The sequence below is a fragment of the Agelaius tricolor genome, unplaced genomic scaffold (genome assembly GCF_023055355.1).
Source record: "Agelaius tricolor isolate 1412-34295 unplaced genomic scaffold, bAgeTri1.0.p SCAF_5, whole genome shotgun sequence".
In the NCBI taxonomy this organism is placed as follows: Eukaryota; Metazoa; Chordata; class Aves; order Passeriformes; family Icteridae; genus Agelaius; species Agelaius tricolor.
In genome coordinates this window covers 3,994,992-4,015,069 of record NW_027269265.1, presented here as the reverse complement: position 1 = coordinate 4,015,069, position 20,078 = coordinate 3,994,992, and the positions used below count along the sequence as shown (strand labels likewise).

Below are 20,078 nucleotides of genomic sequence, written 5' to 3'. Positions count from 1 at the left end.
AGAGCATCAGGATAAGCTTCAATTAATGCAGTCAAATAACCTCAAGTTCCAAACAACTTAATAGCTAAAAACTCTCTAGGCAGGGATGACCTGAGTCTCACAACATAAAACACAGATAACCATGATATGACCAGGGAAAAGAAAGGGAGCAACTTTAACAGAGAAAAAACTCCATTTAAGATATTATTATAGAATTCCAACAGAAGTAATATGCCAGCAGAGCATTAGAATGCAAGAGGTTTCCCTTTCAGAAAGCAAAGGGTAAAGGGTAAGGAAACCTCTTTTTTCACACAATGATTTCCTTACCAATCCTTATTTCCAACATTTTACTGCTCCCCCCAGCACTCACTTAACAAGGAGGCAATTTTATTGAGTGCTCTAAGCCCATCTCCAAAGCTGCCAGCTAAAACCATTCCCCACTACAGAAAACCAGCAATGCTAGTGCACAGCAAAATACAGGGTATAAACTAATCAGGTTCATTTCAAAGCACGCTTTTTATTCCAGCTACAAGAGCACAAGAGGTGGGCCAAGCACCACGTTTAGAGAATCCTCTTTCCAACCTTAAACCTCTCTAGCACAGAGGAAATGCTGCTCATCTGACAAGGATCCATAATCCACCAAATGCCACTGGAATTGTTGGATTTGGTCTTTGGTTAAATACATACAGATACAGCAGAAAGTGAGACCTGGCTTTCACTGCACTCAAAACAAGTCAGCAAAACACAAAATCACTTTGAAAGCAAAGTACTACACCCAGCTGGGTTTCAGTGCACAGGAGGAAAGAAGGGAAGGAGGAATCCTGTTGATCCACACCACCAGAGGCTTGGGAACCACACAGCTTTGTCTGGAAACTATTTACAATCTGCTCCTAAACATCACACCAAGAAAAGGCTGCAAGTTTCAAAACTGAGACAAATTAGACTTCACAGCATTCAAGGGGATGAGAGACCTCAAAACCCACCTGCCCTGACATTCTGAACATTCTCCTATCTGTACTTCCCACATGCTCCAAGGTGCAAAACCCAACTGCTCAAGTTTTAGCCTGAGGAATGAACAGTAATAACACCACATTACTGAATAACACCACATTACTGTAGTGCAGCTGAAACTGCACTACATTAAACATTATGGAGGAAACTACATTTCACTCAAAGGAACCTTTGAGCCTTTTGAAAATAAAAGCACAGTCCCAACAGTCATTTCCTAAGAAATCAAGTGCTTTCCCTAAAACCCTATCAAGGACTATTTGATAGTTCACATTTTCATAAGAAAAGGTGATAGCTTTCTCATAACTTCAGTTCACCTCCAAATACAAGCAGTGGCAATGTCATTTTTGTGATTTCACAGACAGTGGAGCAAGTTCCAGGATGTCTGTTACAGCTTTTTCAAACACTCAAGCATAACAAGAATAGTCTTAGGTTGGTTTCAGTACCATTTAGCACAGAGGAAGAGAGAAAATTTGCATCCATTTTGTGAATATAGGTGATCTCACCAGCAGTGCACTGAATAGAAAGCAAGGTGCTCAACTACTGCATCCTGAGCTGCAATATCTAATTCCATCAATTTGAACATTCCTTTTAGTTTCCCAGGGAAAAAGACACCCTTACAAATGCACAGCTCCCAGTTCAACCCCAACTGCTGAATAGAATCCCAAATATTTGCCTCAGAAACAGAAAATAAAGAACTGGGTTTCCTTCTTTGTAGCACTTGCAAGCACTGCTGCCTCTGAACACAGCAGCTTTCTTAATATCACTGATTCTGCACTATATCAACTGCTCCATGGCACAAGCTGTCAAAGGGAAGATAATCTACTGCTCTGCCTGCTCCTAGCATGTTTAGAGTGGGTAAGTAAAGAGAAAAAGCAAAGAATTACATTTCTGCCTGTTCTTGGTTAGCAAATGTGTTATGTGCCCTAAAATCCAGGGCACAGAATAAATTACTCTTCATACCCTGTCTGAAAGAATTACCTGAAACCTACTGGTACAGAGGCATCAGAGCACTGCTGTAACTGTGGGGGCTTTTTTAAAAAAAGTCTTAATAAACCAGAAATTAACAGTGCAGCAGTGCAGAGAGCTAGACTTCAATATATCTTCTTCAGACTTAAAACACACTGACAGCTTACTAATTCAGAGCAACCTTGGGTGTTTGCTTTTATCATCATCTATAACAAAGTTAATCAGACATCTCTAGCCAGGAAAAGATTTCTGCAAAACCATTAGGTGTTTACTGCTGATCAGCAGAATGAATTCTGATCTATGTACACCTTCATGACAGCAAAGCCTTTCAGTTTCACACTTTCACTGATAGAATTTTGAGATTCGCTTCCCTTAAGAGGGTTTCCCAAAATGCTACATAAAATAAACATTGACCTTTCACAGGCCTCAGAAAACACCACTTACTAAGAATGAATCAAAGCAACACAAGTGATGAATTCCTAATGTTTTTCCAGGTCCAAATGCTCAGAGATTCTGATCTCTGAAGAATCTCACTACAGAGCTTGGTGAGGCAGTGCCTGCACGGGAGATCTCTGCAGATGGGAGGGCATCTCCTCCTCACTGAAGCAGCAAGGGACTTTTGTGCAAAACAACCACACAAGACTGTGCTCACACACAGATGCAAGCTCTGAAACCTTGCAGCCACACTGAAGGCTCTAAAGCAGAGAAGTTCCCTAGAGCAAAACTCTCACTCAGCTCCTCTGCAGGGCTATTCCAACCTGCCTACTTCTGGTTAAGCTCCGCAAGCTGAAGTTTCATTCCAACAGATATTAAGTAATGTGCACAAGTGGCACAATGGCTTGTAGAAAAGAAAATAAGTTTAAAAACCACAGATAGTTCTCCCTCAAATTATTTCCTTTGGAAATCCAGCTCTTTTTCTCTGCCAACACCCACAAAGACAGACAGCATACTATTACTATTTTTGTTCACCAACTTTCAAGAAAACAAGCCACCCCATATGTTTCTCTCTATTTCTTTAGACTCCTTTGATTTTAAAGGCAAGGACGCCCTATGGGGCAAACCAGACCAAGAAAACAGAGGATCTGCTTAAAGCAAACTTTCCCCAAGTACAGGCCATAATATCAAACAGCATTACAGGACTCAGAAGTAGCTTTTGCAAGCCAAATGGAAATTCAGCTGTGGAAATAAAGCTCATGAGCCCAAGACTGAAATTGGAAGTGCATTGCCCAGCAAAGCATGACTGCAGGAGCTAGTTCAGAGACACAGAAATCAAGTAATTGATTACAGCTGCCTGGCTCCAGAGATTCCCTGTTGCCCTCAAGTTTTTATACCTGACATCACTCTCCATAAGGGCACCTTGGCCATGCTGCACTGTTTCCAGCTGAAGAGGGGAGTGCTACAATGCTGAAGAGCTCTGCAGCTGCTGCAGTGCACGAGGATGTGCAAGACTCAGATTATGTCTGTACTATCTCGTTTTTATGTGGGTTTTGCAAGATACCAAATTCTTTCCTGTCCTCCCTTGCCCAGCATGTGCATTTCAGAACATAAACCTTTCCTACTCTGTCAATTCTTTGGCATTATACCCATAGGAATATCTCTAAGGATGTCTTACAACTGTTTTCCTTTCCTCCTACAGCCCTATCAAAAATAAGCATTTGTAGAAATCTCTCAGGCTGCACCACCTTGAGGGGGAGCAGAAGATAAGAATGACATCCAGAAATACTCACACCCCATCAGTTTGTTTCAGTATCTTTGTAGAATTCAGAAGCAATTCTCTTGGAACTGCCTATTAGAAAGGAACAAGCCTGAAATCTACTGGAGAGGCATTCATGTCTGGACAAATCCCAAATTTTTCCTTTTAGAGTTCCAGCCAAGGACAAAAATCCTCCACTAGGCTATTTTACAACCACTAGGAAAAGAAGACTTTCCACATCCAGAAAATTTAAATGTTTGAGTAACACAGAATACTATTCTTAGCTCTGAACTGAGCTCATCCATGAGGCAAAATATGAGGCTGCTAAACTATATGAGACATTGCTGACAATTCTCAAAGCAGTTTCAGGTTGTGTTCAAAATAACTCCAAAAAGCTGGTTTCCCAAGAAAAGGCAACACTCAGAGTTATTCACTTCTACACCCAAACCTCTCCTAGATCCATCCCTCGGTCACCTGGGGTAGCAGAACATTTGTGTCCATTCCCACTCACTCAAACTCAACATGCCAACACTGTTATTACTACTGCAGGCAGCAGAGGTGAAGCACTGGTAGTGACAAGGAGAACAATGAAAAAACAAGGAGTTTCATAAGCCAGGGAACCAGCAAAGCATGATTTCCTCTGGGTACATGTCTTGCAGTTGGATTCCTTCTTTGTCTACTGAGGTGACAGCTCCAATTGAAGCTTTTTTCTCAGAGGTGAGAATCAGTCACATGGATTCCCTGATGTCTAACAAGGAGGGGGGTAGGAAGCTCATTCATCTTTACAGCCTCTCCTCACCAGAGCTCAAATAGCATCGGGAGGCTGTGGAATAAAATGAGTTCAGTGACATCCTTCATTTCCAGTTACAGACTACAACCTCACCTGTCACTACATCTCTCAGTAAATCACAGCATATTCACCAGAGGCAGATGGAAAATGACTGGGAGAGGGAGCCCATGGTGCCAGCAGAGCTGAGGCTTCAGTGTCCTCCTGCAAGGAAACTGCCTGGGCAGCCAGGAGCAGCGACTGCTTCTCTCCAGCTGTGGCATCACCAGCCCAAAAGTGACCCCTTGTTCTGTGCCAGCAGCAGATCCTTCACAGCTCATCCCACAGCACAAAGAGCAGCAGTTCCAGGGCTACTGATGCCTTGTGAAGGCTGACCTAGAACAGAGGCTGGACAGAGCTGAAGAACAAAGGAGGGATTTACCAGGAGGGCTCAATGGATCCACCTTGGGCAGCACAAGAGCCCAGCCAGGGTTATTCTCAAGATGAACCCAAAATGGTCACAAAATGTCACTGGTCACGGGGTCTCTCACTTTTATAAATTCTGCTCCATTTGCATATTGGAGTTAATTGTCTAATTACAGATTTACCCCATGCAGTCCCATCCTCCTTGTTTTTCTCTCTTCAGTCCATCATTGTTTATGCTCTTGAGCCCTGAGATTTGGATGGGCTGTCCATGGTCCCCAGCTGGAGCAGGAATTGTTTTGTCTCCCTGCTCTGTGCTCAGAACTCACCATCCCCAAACAAGAAGCCCAGACCCACACACTAAAGCAGCACAGAATCTGAAAAATACAAAAGCTCAAACCTGAGGCATCACTACAAGCAGTTATGACCATCAGTGAAACAAATACCTGGTTCAGAGCTTCTCCAAATTTTAACCAGGATTCATTTATGCCAAAACAAGCTGCCCATCTGAACAGTCATTATCTGGACTTTTGTTCTTCCAAAATAAACAACATAACAGGAAACTAAAAAGTCCTGTCAAATTCTGCTTGCTACACCAATTTTTTTTTAAATTTTGACAATAGCTGTCAAACTGCATTGCTCTGTACATCAAATAAACTCAATATTTCTCCAAATGCAGAGTAAAGTCTAGGAAGAAAAGCAGGAAGAAAATGAAATGTGTGTTATCCCTAACCAGACCAGCCTTTAGATTTAATAATGACTAAGTAAACAAAGGCTGCTCACAATCACTCACACAAGCTTCACTTAGCTCAGGCACAAGTAAGAATGGTGCAGGAGGTGGGAGAACATTCCTTTCGACACATGGTTACAATAAATGAGTTGTTTTTACAAATGAATACACTTATTTTCTGGATATTAAAGAGCATCATACATTCTTATCTTAGTTTAACTCAGCTAAATGTTTTGGTCTCTTGACTTAGGCATGACAAACTGATCTTTAATGCATTTCTCAGTCTCTGCACAGCACAAAGCATCCCACTTTTACCACCTGACATATTCATAACTAATTTCCTCAGCCCACAAAAGTGAGACAGCTGGTTTTTCTCAACTGTCATCTCTGCCCAAAACTTACAAATAAGCTCATACTCCTTCTGGCTTGGGTCTGAATAGAGTCTGCAACTGGACCCCAGCCAACCCCAAATCCAGTTCCTTCCTTCCTGCCTACACTGGCCACAGAATGCCCAGAGGTGAAAGAGCAAATCACTTTTTCCTCTATCTGCTTGCCCTTTCACAAAGCATCATTTTACCATTGTTGTCTCTACACCAAGAGATTGCCAGTAGGTAAAGCCATAACATAAACCAGCGTCCTCCAAAGAGCTGAAGGTGCAAACCAGCAATACGTGATCAGAAGCCAATTCCTGAGTTGAATTTGAAGTCACATTGCACATAATAAACTAGGAGGGTACATGGAGCTTGACTTAGACCCTGTTAATCACACTTAAACCCTGGCTTTGCTTACAGAGGGAACTGTGCTTTCTGTAGTCTCCCTGCATCCTTACATGGAGTGCTATTTGCTGGATAACACCAGTCTCTGCATGCTGGAAACTCTGAACTTGCAATAAAGCTGGATATATGGCACTCAGTTCTGCAGCTGGAAGTGGAATTGCACAACCAGAGATAAGGCACAGCTAAGTGAGCAATGGAACTCCAGCATTTTGTGCTCAAACATGGAAAAAGGCACCAAACCCAAGTCAAAAGTTAAAGCTCTTTTGCTCTGACAGCAAGCAGACTGAAAATACTGGAAAAAACCCAGCTTAGTTATCTTTCGTAGTCAAAAGAAAGAACATATCCAGAGATTTTGGGCACAGGGACTCATTACCAAAAAGGGAAGAAAAAAACATTTGGGTATTAAGAAAATATTTATGGAAATTACAGGAAAAATTCGCAGTACACATCCCTAAAAGCAAACAAGCAGCTTGCAGACTCTGGCACCTTGAGCAAGGCATCTCACCTAAGGAACAAATCCCAGCACAGTCAGTGAGACCAAAGCACTGCAGCTCCCACGGCCACTGCCCATGGAGGCAGAGCCTGCAACCTCCCAAATGCCAGCAGCACCCAAGGGCAGCTGCACCACCAGTGCTGTTCTGAGGCATCTTTCACTTTCATTCCTCCAGTGAAGCCCAGCAGCCTAAAACAAAAGTGGAGTAAAAAAACCATGCAAGGCTTGTCCATTTGGCTGTTGCCCAACTTCCTTCTCCAGTTTTTGCTCTGATGGAAGAAGTTATTCAGCTGCTCACATGAACCAACACCTGCCTCCTCACAGATCTGCCCCAACACCAAATCATTCCATTTGCTTAATTTGCCAGTAGTTTTTTGGCAAAAGCCACCAAGGTACTGACAGCCCATTTAATTAAATCTTCTGGCAGAGTGAGATGAGGGAACACTTGGGAAGAATTCCTCTGAATTCTTCAGACCCGCAGCAGGGCACTGCCACCTCTCCCATCACACATGCAGCTCTGGAATGGGACTTCTGCCCACTGCCCAGCACAGAAAGCCACACACCAAACTCATGAATCAAAACTCACTCCCTGATGCACTGAAAACTACTCCAGCAAATTTTAAGATTCAGAATGCAATTCAAAGTAAGTACTGCATGTATGTTAGCAGGAAGGTTAGGGCAAGCACAAGGTAATGAATCCTATCAAGTCTGAAAGATTCGTCTTCAACACCAAAATGATTCTGAATCCAAGCATTGAGCTGCACAGCTATTTGCTCTCAGAGGTCAAACATGCACTAGGAGGAAGGCAACTTGAAAGTAGAGCAAGATTTTGGTTTAGTAGTCAATATTCCATAAAAAACACAGTCAGTCTGAGAGGTGCTGAACCCTGGCACAGGATGTGCTGGGAAGCAGGAACCTCGCAGCCCTGGCTATCTTTCACCAGCACAGTGTCTCTCTCCTGTGAAAGGACACACACAAACTCTACTCCAGTTTCAAAGGCTGTGCCTCCAACAGCACTAAATCAGACACCAACAATCAAAATGAATTCATGCTGTTGCACATGAAGAAATACAGCTGTGCTTATATCAAAGTTTCAGCCCATTAACTTCTGTGTCCAGACTAAACAGTTCTTTCACTCTTCCTAGGGGCACGTGCTCCAGCGTTTGCACGTTTGGGCTCCAGTTTATTTGTAACAGGCAAGCAGAGATTTCAGCTTTTATTCACTTCAATTTGTTTACTTTCATACAGTGACTAATTGTCTTCACAGACAGTCCCACTCTGTCCTCAGCCATGACATTTCCATGCCTTAAGAGGATATACCTCAGAAGTTTGAAGCCTACCTGTTTGTTGAGGCATTGCTAAAGCCAGCCAGTTTGAAGAATAAAATTCTTTCATGACAGCTGATGAACTGGATTCTAAATTAAAGACAGCACACACATTTCTGGGTGAAGAGTAATTTGAAAGCCCACTAAACACATCCTTACAGTTCACTAAGTGCTTGAAAAAGTTAAAAAGCGTTCCTCAGAAAGAAACACTGAGAATTTTTTGTCCTCAATTCCTTGAAAGTAAAGAGAAAAAAATTTTTGCAACAACAGGGCTCAGTTCACATTACAGTACTCAAGAAGACCACAATGCTTCTTGGCCTTCTCCTTTTAACCTACCATGTGCCAGCTGTCTCCTAACTTTTCTTGCCTGTCCCCAGTCCTTTGGGGAGGCAGCACAACAGACATTTTACACAGTATTTGACTCGCTGCACAGCAGCCTGCTGGCACCTCTGATAAACACAATCAGTTGCTACACAGCAATGTAGCTGTATCATAGTTAATACAAGCAATAAATATGACAGAAGAACACCAGGTCTTTATTGACATACACCCAGTGAGGGCACGTGTGGCCTTTGTACCAATTCCCTAGAACAGGAAGCCTTGTGTTGCCCAGATTAGGTGCAGCCCACATCTACTCCATCCTCCTTGAAACACGAGTTGTATCCACAGTGAGGTCAGCATGAAATATTGAAAATTATACTGTTAAATGACCTGAAGTAAATCACTTCCAGAAACACAAAACAGAGCCTGCTTGCTTTCCCTCTCTCCAGCATAAACAAGCTGCTATTGAAAGCAGGATGCCTAAACAGGTCCTTCAGCTATCAGCACCTTCACATCATTCCTCATCAAACAGAGCTCATCTCCAAACCTCTTTGCTTTTAACACAACAAACTCTCCAGCTTTGCAGACGTTGTCTGTATCCATTTTTACAACTGCTGTTTATAATGTGCTCCCTCCAGATGACATTTCTGTTGTGAAACAGAGGAAAGCTTTTAGCTGAATTACTCTCTCTTCTCCATGAGCCAATAGCTGCTGTACTACCCAGCTGTGGGCGTGCTTCCCAGTGACCTCACACGAGGACTTCCAAGGCTGGAATATGAAGGACTGAGTGAAATTTCATTGCAAAATAGCTGATAGTTGCTATTTTTAGGAACAGAGGTTACACTAATCAGAAGGAGTAATTGTAGAAGCATTGTCTAGATGAAGACAATGCAAGTCCAGTGTCACCTTGTTCACACATCACTCATAACCCCATCACATAAAATGCTGCATCCTCTCACCACACAGCCCCTCAGTGACAGTCTTCAAATACCAAATATTTAAAACTGCTGAAGTTTCACCATACAGGGATTTCCTACAAGGACTGTCTTCCTGAATCCTAAGATCTTTTAACTCAAGCCAACAAGTGCTGTTTGTGGGAAGGCCAGGAGAGATGGTTATTCCTAGGCAAACCCAAAGACAGGTTACTCTTAGTGCTCAACTCCCAGCACCACGATGCCTACTCAGACTTTAAGAAAACCCTACAAACAGTTTGCTGCCCACTGTACCCCCCTGCTCTTTGTTTGGTTTTAAATCATTATTCAGCCATGCACACTGCAGAGACCCAGGGAGAGTACTTGCACAGGAGGTGACATTACAAGGTCAAACAGAGGAGTCAGCACAGAGGGGCACAGCTGGTGGGACAGCACTGCTCCTGTTCCTGCTCAGCCCCCAGAGCTCACTAATCTCTGCTTTGGAATCCCCACTGCTCTCAACTGTACTCTTTGCTTAACATGAGCACCAAGACTATTCCAGGCTAGCAAGTAATAGGATTAAAGCAGTCTAATCCCAGATGTTACTTACAGTTTGTCAGACAAGGCACGAATTGGTCCCCCAAAGTATGGGGATGTCACTATGAACTCAAGACTAACCTGTCTAAAAAAAAAGCTACACCAGGAGATGCCTAAAAACAAATATCATGCAAAAATAAGGGAGGCATAAAATTCTGAACTGCATCTTATCAAGAGGGAAACAAGCCCTCTGAAGGGAAGGCAGGAGCCTCTCAACATATTGGTCTATGCAGGTGAAGTGAAAAATGCAAGGGCACCATTCAGTGATGTCTTTACAAAACAAACAGAAGGAGCAGCTTTGCCTCAGAATTCTCTGGAAGCAGGCACAGTCCCTATGCCAGCATCCTCATTGCTGTCCCTCAAGGTTTAAACTCGTGACAAGTCACATGCAAGCTTCCAGTGGTGACCTTGGGACGGAGCAAGAATAAACATAAGGATTTCTGTTGATAAAAGAAAAGGCATCCCCAACACAAATGAGATTTAGGGTATCAAACAGCAGAAGCAAAAAAGGATTTAACAGCACAAAGTACACTGGAAACCAGCTCGAGATCCTGCTTCAAGCTGAGAGCTTAGACCAAATCCTCCTCTACTTCACTTGCCTTGCTGACCACAGCACAAATAAGCCACGAGTATGACAGTGCAGAATAACCAGACTGAGAGGACACCACAAGAAGCACTGAACAAGACTGCAGCTAACACACCAGAGTGATCTTTGGAAGGCTTCACAGCCACACGTGCTCAGGACAAACTGGGAATGTGCAGACAATACCAACAGGAAACACAACACTTCTGTAGGACTTTGCAAAGAGTTGTAAAACATCTCTGCTGGCAGCCTGAACTAACAAACCCCACCCAGAGCAAGGCACAGGCTCGCTACACTCACACACCTTCTCATTAGGGTACAGAAAGAGTTTGTTATCTTAAAGTACCAAGTTTATACCTTCTATCACTACTGAGCAAGTTAGAGAGCAGCATGAGTTCTCTAAGTATAAACCAGCCATAATTTCTGTTTGAACTGGATAATAAGTTCCTGACTTCTTAGGAAAAATCTGTTCTCAAGCAACCTTGTAATCACAGTCAAAGAACAGCCTGCTGTTAAGAAGGAACATGAAATAGCTTAAGATACTGCTTTCAGCAACAAAAAACAAACCATAACAGCCTAGAAAGTAATTTCTTGGTTTATATGCATATTTTAAAGCAACCAAGTGGACTGTTACAGTATTTATCCATTTACAAATTTCAGCTGAAAATGGAAAACGATTCATCCCTGATTCTGCCAGGGCTGAAGAGGAACAGCTTACTTGGTTCCACACAAGAAGTGCATCAAAGGCAAAGTTCTACATTTCCCAGACTTGTTTATTCAGAGTAAACTGTTTTCCATATTTTAAGGAAAAAACACTGAGTCTTTCACTTCCACATGTGTGACCTCCTGCCTGTACACACCAAGGGGATTAGTTTAACTTCCAGAATGCACTCAGTTTCCTTTTTATGACAAACATTAAACATGCAGACGTTTGATGCTGTGATTTGCTTCAATAAACATAGATTTTAGAGACTGACGTTTGTGCTCTCTGATTTTACATGGGTACTGAGATGTTGTGAATAAAGCCTACAGCTGGATACAAATCTGCACTCTGAGAAAGTCAAAAGTACTCCAAGGAATAGGATAGCTGTAAAAAAACAACTCAAGTATGTTTTCTTTCTTAGCTTAAATGAAGCAAAACGTTTGCTCTATCCAGACATACACAAGCTTTCCAAAAAAATCCACAGACCTTTCCTCAGATATAATCCTTTCCACTGTTTTCCTACACTGCAGTTAATGTTCTATTCAGACACAATTCTTCTGGTGTTTGATTAATCTCCTTGCAAGTTCTGAACTGACCCTGATCACACATTTGCAATATGCACATATAAAATCCACCATAAACCCAGCACAAGACATAAAGGTCACCAAGAAGCCACTGTCAATATCAAAGAGAAAAAAAACAAAAAAACCAAAATCTATTTCTCCAGAACAGCAGCCTTCCAGCTATGACTGCTGGAGCCAATGATTCTCAGAGAATCATGACCTTGAACACATTTAACTGGTAGTTCTCATTATGGGCTACAGCCATTCCTTTAAATGAAACCTAAAGTACATTTTCAAATAAGGCTTAAAAGCAGAACTCAAGTCACCTAAGCAGTCTCACCAATATATCTATAGCAGATCGTGCAGGAAATCACCAAGGCATTAAACCAAGCCTCAGTCTGGTAGCAGCAAATCCATCTATGTGCAAACAAAGCCCCAGTTTAATTCCACAGCCAGGATGACTCTCCCTCCTGCTTCAGTCCATGCACAGCAGCAAACAGCACTCAAGGGCAAGCAGAGATCCCACTCTGCTTCTGCATTTGTCAACACCACTGGAAACCTGCCCTGGCTTCTTCCTGAACTGCACAGCAAGAGATGAACACAAGTGATGCGAAAAGCCAGACAGGCAAGTTAAAAAAAACAGAAACGTGTTTATAAGCAGAAGACACTTCAGAAACTTTATCTACCCTGCAAGAAGGTAGTGGTAGTGAGAACTCTGATCAGTCAGAAAAAGACAGTATGAAAAATAGGAATTTAAAAATGCATGTCCCTTCAGATTAACACAAAAAGACTGTTTCAGATCCAAAGTTGCTTCAACTATAAAGTGGTCCATCAATGAGAAGAGCTTCCCAAAAATTACCACAAAATGTATGACTGTAAACACAAATGATAGCTTTTGTAGAATCCCAGAATGGTTGGGTTGGAAGAGACCTTAAAGACCATTCAGTTCCAACCCCCTGCTCTGGGTCAGGACATCTTCCACCAGACCAGGCTGCTCCAAGACCTATCCTTTAATTCTATTTTCTCAAAAGGTTAAATTTAAGCAGAACTACAGCCTGTTTATTCAAGGATGTCCATGAATCCACATTAAACAATGCTCACAATAACTCACAGTGGCTTATTTCAGCACTGAAGCCTCCAAATTAACCAATGCATTTATTTTAATGGTAGTCAATGGAAAAATTTACATGCAAAATGTTGGCAGCAATTTCAAAATGACTACTGTAACACTGAGGGACAGCCCTTAAGAGTTTTGTCTGGTTAAATTTAAAAAATGGATTAGATATTGCAAAATCCAGTGAGTCTGTACAACAAAGTCTTCCTCAGCTGAGGATGCACCTCCTTGCTAAGGAGTAGCAAAATCAAGAAAGTCCTTGGTTAATGAGAAATATTCCATCTACATGCACACAGCTACCAGAAACCCCATCCCAAAAAGCATTCAATGTCAGGTCCAAATCTTTCACTGCTACACAACTCAGCCACTGACTACAGCTCACGTCTGTTTGCTGTTCCTCCTTCAATTTACATCATTTTAATCGAGTGACTTTCCTGAGAGGTCACAGCTGCCCATCCCCACTGTGCAGTCCCAAAGGATTTAGGGGCACCAGGCCACTGACACCTGCCTTCAGTGACAGCCACCCCCCGCAGGCAGGGACAGGCTCCTCACAGCTTAGCAGAAGCGACACTGCTGGAATAAAGGCTTCAGGGCACGACTCAAAGTTAGGGGACAAAGGGGCACCAGGAGCAAGGGGCCAGGACATGCACCTCAAAACATGAAGGCACCAGAGAAGTCAAACAAAAGCTACTGACAAAGGCAGAAACAAACACCCTGACACTATTCAGGTACTTGGAACTGCATTCAGCATCTCCTTAACTCCCTCCAGCCCCACGTTCCAAGAAATATATAATGAGCCATTACTTTGACAGGACTTCAAACAAAGCTGCTTTCTTTTTTTTCTTCAAAAAGAATTAGAATATGAATGTTTCTGCTTCACCAAGAAATCCAGAGCCTTTTGTGAGCAGATGATGCTACGAGCAGATGTACACAAGCAGATTCACAATAAAGCAGATGATCTCTTCTTTACCAGCCATCTTGACCTGTCTGGCTCGATTTACATAAACTGTTTCTATTCACTACAACATTGATTATGTAAACCTCGGCAAAACCTTCACCAAACACACGCTGCCACATCCCTGCCAGCACAGACGTAGCACAGAGCTGGGAGAAGGTTATCAGCAATGTGTTTGCTGCACACACCAAACGCCTCGGGCTCTGCTGGGGCTCACGCTGAGGTGCACACTGAGCAATCCCAACTATTGAGACAGTAAGAACGTGCCCTGCTGGGAGAGCCACCTCCTGCCAAAAAAACACGTTTCCCTCCATTTAAAGGTCAAGGTACAGCAACCCCACTTTCATACTGCTAAGGCAGAGCGAGAGCAAAAGATAAAGGGAAAGTTTTGTCATCTTAAAAACAGGAGCTCAGCAGTTTGCCAGGTATGCCAATTCCTTTGTTCATCATCCTTTTCACCACCTAATTTAAAAGTCTCACAGTTCAAGACACAAGTTATTCATCAACATCACAATCAAGGCTTTTTTAAAAAAAAAAAAAAAACAACAACCCACACAGTGTCTCAAAACAGCTTTTTCTTTTCTTTTTTTTTTAACCTAGCTGCGAGGCTGTTCTATCAATTTTAATCAGGCAGTTGTAACAGGAGCTGCAACAGAACGCTTCTGCTGGTCCCCAGGTCTCAGTTTCGCTGCAGGGAGGAGAGCAGATTTACATTGTCTTATTTAAATGAAACTCCAGATTACAAGATTTTAATACAAAACAGGTATTAAGTGGTTTTTTTAGCATACTGAACAGCTTAAGCTGTTCCAAGAGTTCCTAGTCACAAATGTTGAGTCACCAAAGAGAGGGATGTTTGCATTATTTATGGCACTACAAACATTTAAGACACCTCTGATAGGACACGCAGTAATGAACTCCTGTAGTGGCAAAGGGCTCTTAAAACAACAATCTTCCGTCTAAAAATTAAAAATACAGTTACTGAAGTCACGAGATTTCCTGGATTGCTTCCATCACGTCCACCTAGCCCTACATCCCATTGTGTGAGCAGTGACAGCCAATGCCCCATTGTTTGAGTGCAGCCACGGGGACACTCAGCTCCCTTGCACAGACTTCTTGTCCCTGGCTGCACTGCAAGGACAACAGCATCTGTTTGCACTTTCAGTACATCTTACACCGACAAGATGCAGCCTCAGTAGTTTCAGAGAATGGCTGAAACTCAAACAGGACCCAAACTCAGCCACATACATTTTATTTCGATTTTATTGGCGTGTTTCAACGCACACAGTGAAGATCAAGAGCCCAGCAGAACCGATAAGCCGAGATCAATGAGTCCCCATATTAAAGGCAAACCTCACCAGACTTTGCCAGGTTAAGATCAGAGCCAAAACATTTCATACTTCTGCACTTTCAACTGCTGCTAAAAATAGTAAAGCAACAGAAAGGAAAATGCTTCCAGCTGTGCACAAAGAGCCTCTGCAGCACAACATCAATTTACGCACTCTAATTTAATTAAAGATTCTGCATTATACTATGACTTTATTGTCAGAGACAGTGTTGCACAGCTGAGCTCACCCTCCATTGCCGCAAATGAAACAGTAAGAACGTCTCTTTATTGAATTCAGTGTGATATGGGTATTCCTCACGAATCAAGGGACTTAAATTCAAGGATTTCAAGCGCCAGCTACGCCACGTTCACGATAGCAGCTGTGTTTTATTCCACGGTAACTGCATCTTGACCCAGTCTCGTGACAGGAAACATTCAGCATCCCTTAAGGAAAAAAGGTGCACTACTGGATGGAGTACCCAGCCTGGACTGCTCTTTTTCCAAACACTTCTTCTGCAAAGGTGAACACGGCTCTTTAGGAAAGCACCGAAACAGAACAAAAATCCCCAAGAAACCAGAACAGGGTTTTCTACGACCTTGCAGCAAATACGGACCAGGTTCTGGGGGAGGCTGAGCAACGCAGCGAGGCTGTGACCGTGCTGCTTGGCGGCTGGCTCCAAACCTTTCCGTCGTGTTTAGCGCTGAAAAATCACTCCATTACCCACACGTTACCACGTACTGAACTCCCAAAATTAAGCGTCTCTCCTGAGGTTGGCGAGGGCTCTCAGCAAGCGCGGCTTAGACGCTTCTCCCTCATCTGCCGCCGCGGCGCTCAGCAGAGCGGCTGCGAGCTTTAACAGCAGGGCAACAGCGTAATGCCAAGCGGATTACTTTAAGATCCATATCAAGCCGAGAAAATAAACATTTCCACGACGAATCCGAATATAAGCGCTTCACCCTCCTCGCTCCAAAGTCATCTCCCTGCCATCTGCACGGAGGACGCCGTTCTCCCGCAGCCAGCGGCCGAGGGACGGCGGCACCGGCCGAGGCACGGGGCCCGCAGCGGGGAGCGGGGGGGTTTCTGTGTCATAACCCCGCACCCCCAGGCCCCGCAAGAAGTTTCTTCCCCAAGCCCCGCCGCGACCTCGATGCCCGAGAGCGGCCGGGCCCCGCTCCGCCCGTTCCTCCGGCACCGGGACCCCGTAAGGGCCGCGACGCGCGGGCCCCTCCGGCACCGGGACCACCCCCATCCATCCCTCCTTCCCCGTTCCTCTCGGGCACCGGGTCCCCGTTCCAACCCTCCCCGTTCCATTCCAGCAGTGGGTCCCCGCTCCAACCCTCCCCGTTCCCCTCCGGCACCGGGTCCTCGTTCCAACCCTCCCGGCACCGGCAGCCCGCAACGGCCGCACCGCGCGCCCCGTCACGCACCGGGACCTCCCCCCCCTTCACTCCCCCATCCCTCCCCGCTCCTCTCAGGCACGGAGCCCCCCCCCCCCCCCCATCAAACGCTCCCTACTCCGCTCAGGCAACGGGACCTCCCCTCCAATCCATCCTCCCCTGCTCCCCTCGGGCACCGGGATCACCCCCCCGCTTCCAGCGGCCGCGCCGCGCACTCGGCCGGGGAGAAGGCGGGAAGCGCCACGCGCCCCCTCGCGCCCCCCTCCAGCTCCGAGCGCTCCCTCGCAGCGCGGAGACGCGGCCGGCGCTGAGCCGGAGGCTGGCAGAGGGCAGCTCCCGCCGCCCCGGGACCGTCGCGCTTCTCCCCCCGCCGCTCCCTGGAGCCCCTGCCCAGCACTCACCCCAGCACCACCAGCTCCCCATACTTGACGGGCTCCTTGTTCAGCGCGCACAGCTCCTCCTGGCTGGCGGAAAACATGGGGCCGCCGCTGTGGGAGCACCGGGCCGGGCCGCCCCGTCCCGGCCGCCGGTGCAGGAGCGCGTCCCGAGCGGGCTCTGCTCCGCTCTGCACCGCCGGCCAGCGGCAACGGCCACTACACCGCGGGGGGCGCGGGGGGCGGGGCCACCGGGGGGACGGACCAACCCTCCGCCGCGGGGGGGCGGGAGGAGCGAACCGGCGCCGTCCCCCCCCCCGCGAGGCTGCGAGTGGCCCCGCCCTCCCCGCGCCCATTAACGGCCGGCGAACGGGGCGGGGCTGGGCGCGGGTGCGCACCGCCCCCTCCCGCGCGCCGCGACCCCCCCCCCGCACAGGCAGCAGTGGTACGGCCCGGCCGTGTTATGTAAACATAGAGTAAAGGGGACCCGGCCGCTCTTAAAGGGGCCGCGCACCGGCGGCCGCGGCTCGGGGTCACCGAGGGGTCCCGAGCGGGGGCTCTGGGTCACCCCAGCCCGGGTTCCACAGCACCTGTGGGGCTCTGGATCCCCTCCTATCCCCGGGATGCACGGCGTGTCTCTACACCGCAGGTTCAGGTCACTGCGGGGCCGCGTCGCCTCCTGTCTGGGCTTGGGGTTCTGAGGGAGCGCCCCGAGAGCTCCCGGGGCTGTTCCTGCCCCTGAGGGAGCGGCGCCGCCATTGCCCAGCCCCTGCCCCTTCCCTGGGCTCCCACCGTCAGACCCTGCCCTTGCCGTGATCCCCTGTCCCATCTCCTGTCCCTCATCCCTGGAGCCCAATTCCAGCCTCTTCTGCCTCCTTCTGAGGGGACAGAAATTTCTGTCTGAGGGGACGGAAATGCCCTCACACCCTTTGTTCTTTACTGGTCTTTCAGGTCCTTCCCAACCCAACCCATTCCATGACTTCCAAGGATATTTTTCTGCCTCGGTGTCTGCCCCGCCATCCCCTTCTCTCCTCCTTTGTCCTCTGCACCTTACTAAAGCCCAAAACCAGCAAAGATTGTCCTGATGTTAATCCCTGCTGAGGACTGAAACTCTCATTAGCTGATATTTGAGGTTTCCAACCCATTATCAAAGACAAAAGCAATGGGAGCATCCACCTTTGCTGAAGAGCATCCTTGGGGCCAGCACAGTCCCATCTGCTCCTGCTGAAAGCTTTCCCTCTGCCAGAAATTGTATTTAGCTATTAATTTTACTGGTAATATTATTTTTCTGTCATTCCAGTGAAGAGGTGAAATGGAAAAACACAACCAATCTCGAAGGGCTGCAAAATGGAGATCTTCCCAGGGGCTGTGTGAAGAAGACAAGATTTTATTGAAGACAGGGAGCTGAATTATTATAGATTTATCTTCTTTATTGCTCTAACAAAATAGAAAAGAAAGCCAGGCTGTAAGTCACTGTCAAAGGAAACAAATAAATTCCCCAAAACAGCGTGGAAAACAAACTCCTGGCTGCATCCTCTTCAATTTCTGCATTTCTCCCCTGAAAGCAAGACCTCCCCAGCAGCCTGGCTTTCACATGACATTAACAAACTCCAATAATCTTCAAAACAATGCTCCCAAGCAGCTCAGCTCAGATGGGCTTCCACAAGTCAGTGATGGGTCTGGACTTGGAGCATCTTTTACTGCTCCCACCTGGGGATGGAGGGATGAGGAAGGACCTTGGAGGGATGAGGGACCTTGGAGGTCTGAATTTGTCCCTCTTTTCCACTTCCACGTTTTCTAACACTGCTCTTTTTGGAAAACAGGGGGCAAGTTGGGCAGCTCTGCACCTTTTTCCCAAACCTGCAGGTGTTTTTCCCAGCACACAAACCAGTGCATTTGCTGTCATTAAACACAGAAGTGACTCCCACTCCATGACTACAGAAAATGCACTGGTTTGCACTGCTGAGGAAATTATTAAATACAGAAAATGCTCTTCTTGGTATTGCTGAAAAATGAATGTGCAGGGGAAAGAAAAAAAGATCCCAGTGGGATTCACAGAGGAATATTTACATCTGTGTTGGATGAGCTGTGCTGGGTGAGGGGCACTCACCTGCCATGCACCTGTGGTGAGACACTGTGACATAAACCCTGAGCTTGGGCTGATCCATTATTTTTTTCCTTGGATTTGTGCTTCATTAGTCCATGTCCAATCTCTTCATTCTGCCCACGGGGTGTTTTAGGCTGAGGGAAGATTCAGCCCCAGCCCCACAAGGTGTTCTGAGGGCTGTTGAGTCTTTTCTTGCCAAATTTTAGGTTTTCTCATCTCAATTCCCAAAGACCAATAGCTGCCAGCACTGGGAACCTGTTTAGAATTGTTTAATATTTAAAATTCCTACATTTTGGCTAATGAAGCAGGGCCAGGAGGAGGCAGCAGCTCTGCCACACATTACACAGCTCCCTGTGCCACACAGATCCCAACCCCAAATCCCAGCCCCTCTATTTCCACCAGCTCCAAAAAATTCCTTTTGCAACTGATACAAGCAACACTTGGCTGGCATTTTCCCCCAAACCCATTGAAATAATTGGGAAATAAGCCCACAGCTGCACTCTGCTACTTTTCAGCTCAAAACATCCTTCCTTTTTGGATTTGGGGTGTCTCAGGGTGGTTTTTCAGGGCAGTGAAGGGAGGTTGGGTTGTTTTCCAACCAAAAAAAACTGAAAGTGGGAGTCACAGATAACTTGGAGCTCCTTCCAGGCTGCATCAACACTGAAAGAGGGATTTTGCTCCCAGGTTTAGCACGAGCAGCTGCTTGGCTGGGTGGAGGAATATCCAGCCAAGCCAGGCAAGCATTAAAAATCAATGTTTGGAGGAAAAATAAAAAATCCCAAACATGAAGAAATAGTACATGCCCATTTATTTTTAAAATGTAATAAAAAGTTATTTTAAATGCAGGAAGATTAATAAGTCTCTAATTTAGCAAAGTACTTCCAGATGTGCTGGACTCTGACTGTACTTCAGTGCTTTTATGAATCAGGGCTTAGGGAATGGGCTTCAAAAGTACTGAAAGAGGTT

At 45.8% G+C, this 20,078-nt stretch overlaps 1 protein-coding gene across 2 annotated transcripts in view; it reads right to left on the bottom strand.

Annotated features, from left to right (window-relative positions):
* The window catches only part of PELI2 (pellino E3 ubiquitin protein ligase family member 2), a 72,115-nt gene extending 54,861 nt beyond the window's left edge, over positions 1-17,254 (bottom strand). The window contains exon 1 of one of the 2 annotated variants that reach the window (XM_071426164.1): positions 17,033-17,254. In XM_071426164.1, coding sequence (XP_071282265.1) covers positions 17,033-17,109 — 77 coding nt within the window. In that variant the 5' untranslated portion in view covers positions 17,110-17,254. The remainder of the gene's footprint in view (positions 1-17,032) is intronic. The other variant, XM_071426165.1, reaches the window with a different exon arrangement.
* Positions 17,255-20,078: the final 2,824 nt, after the last annotated feature.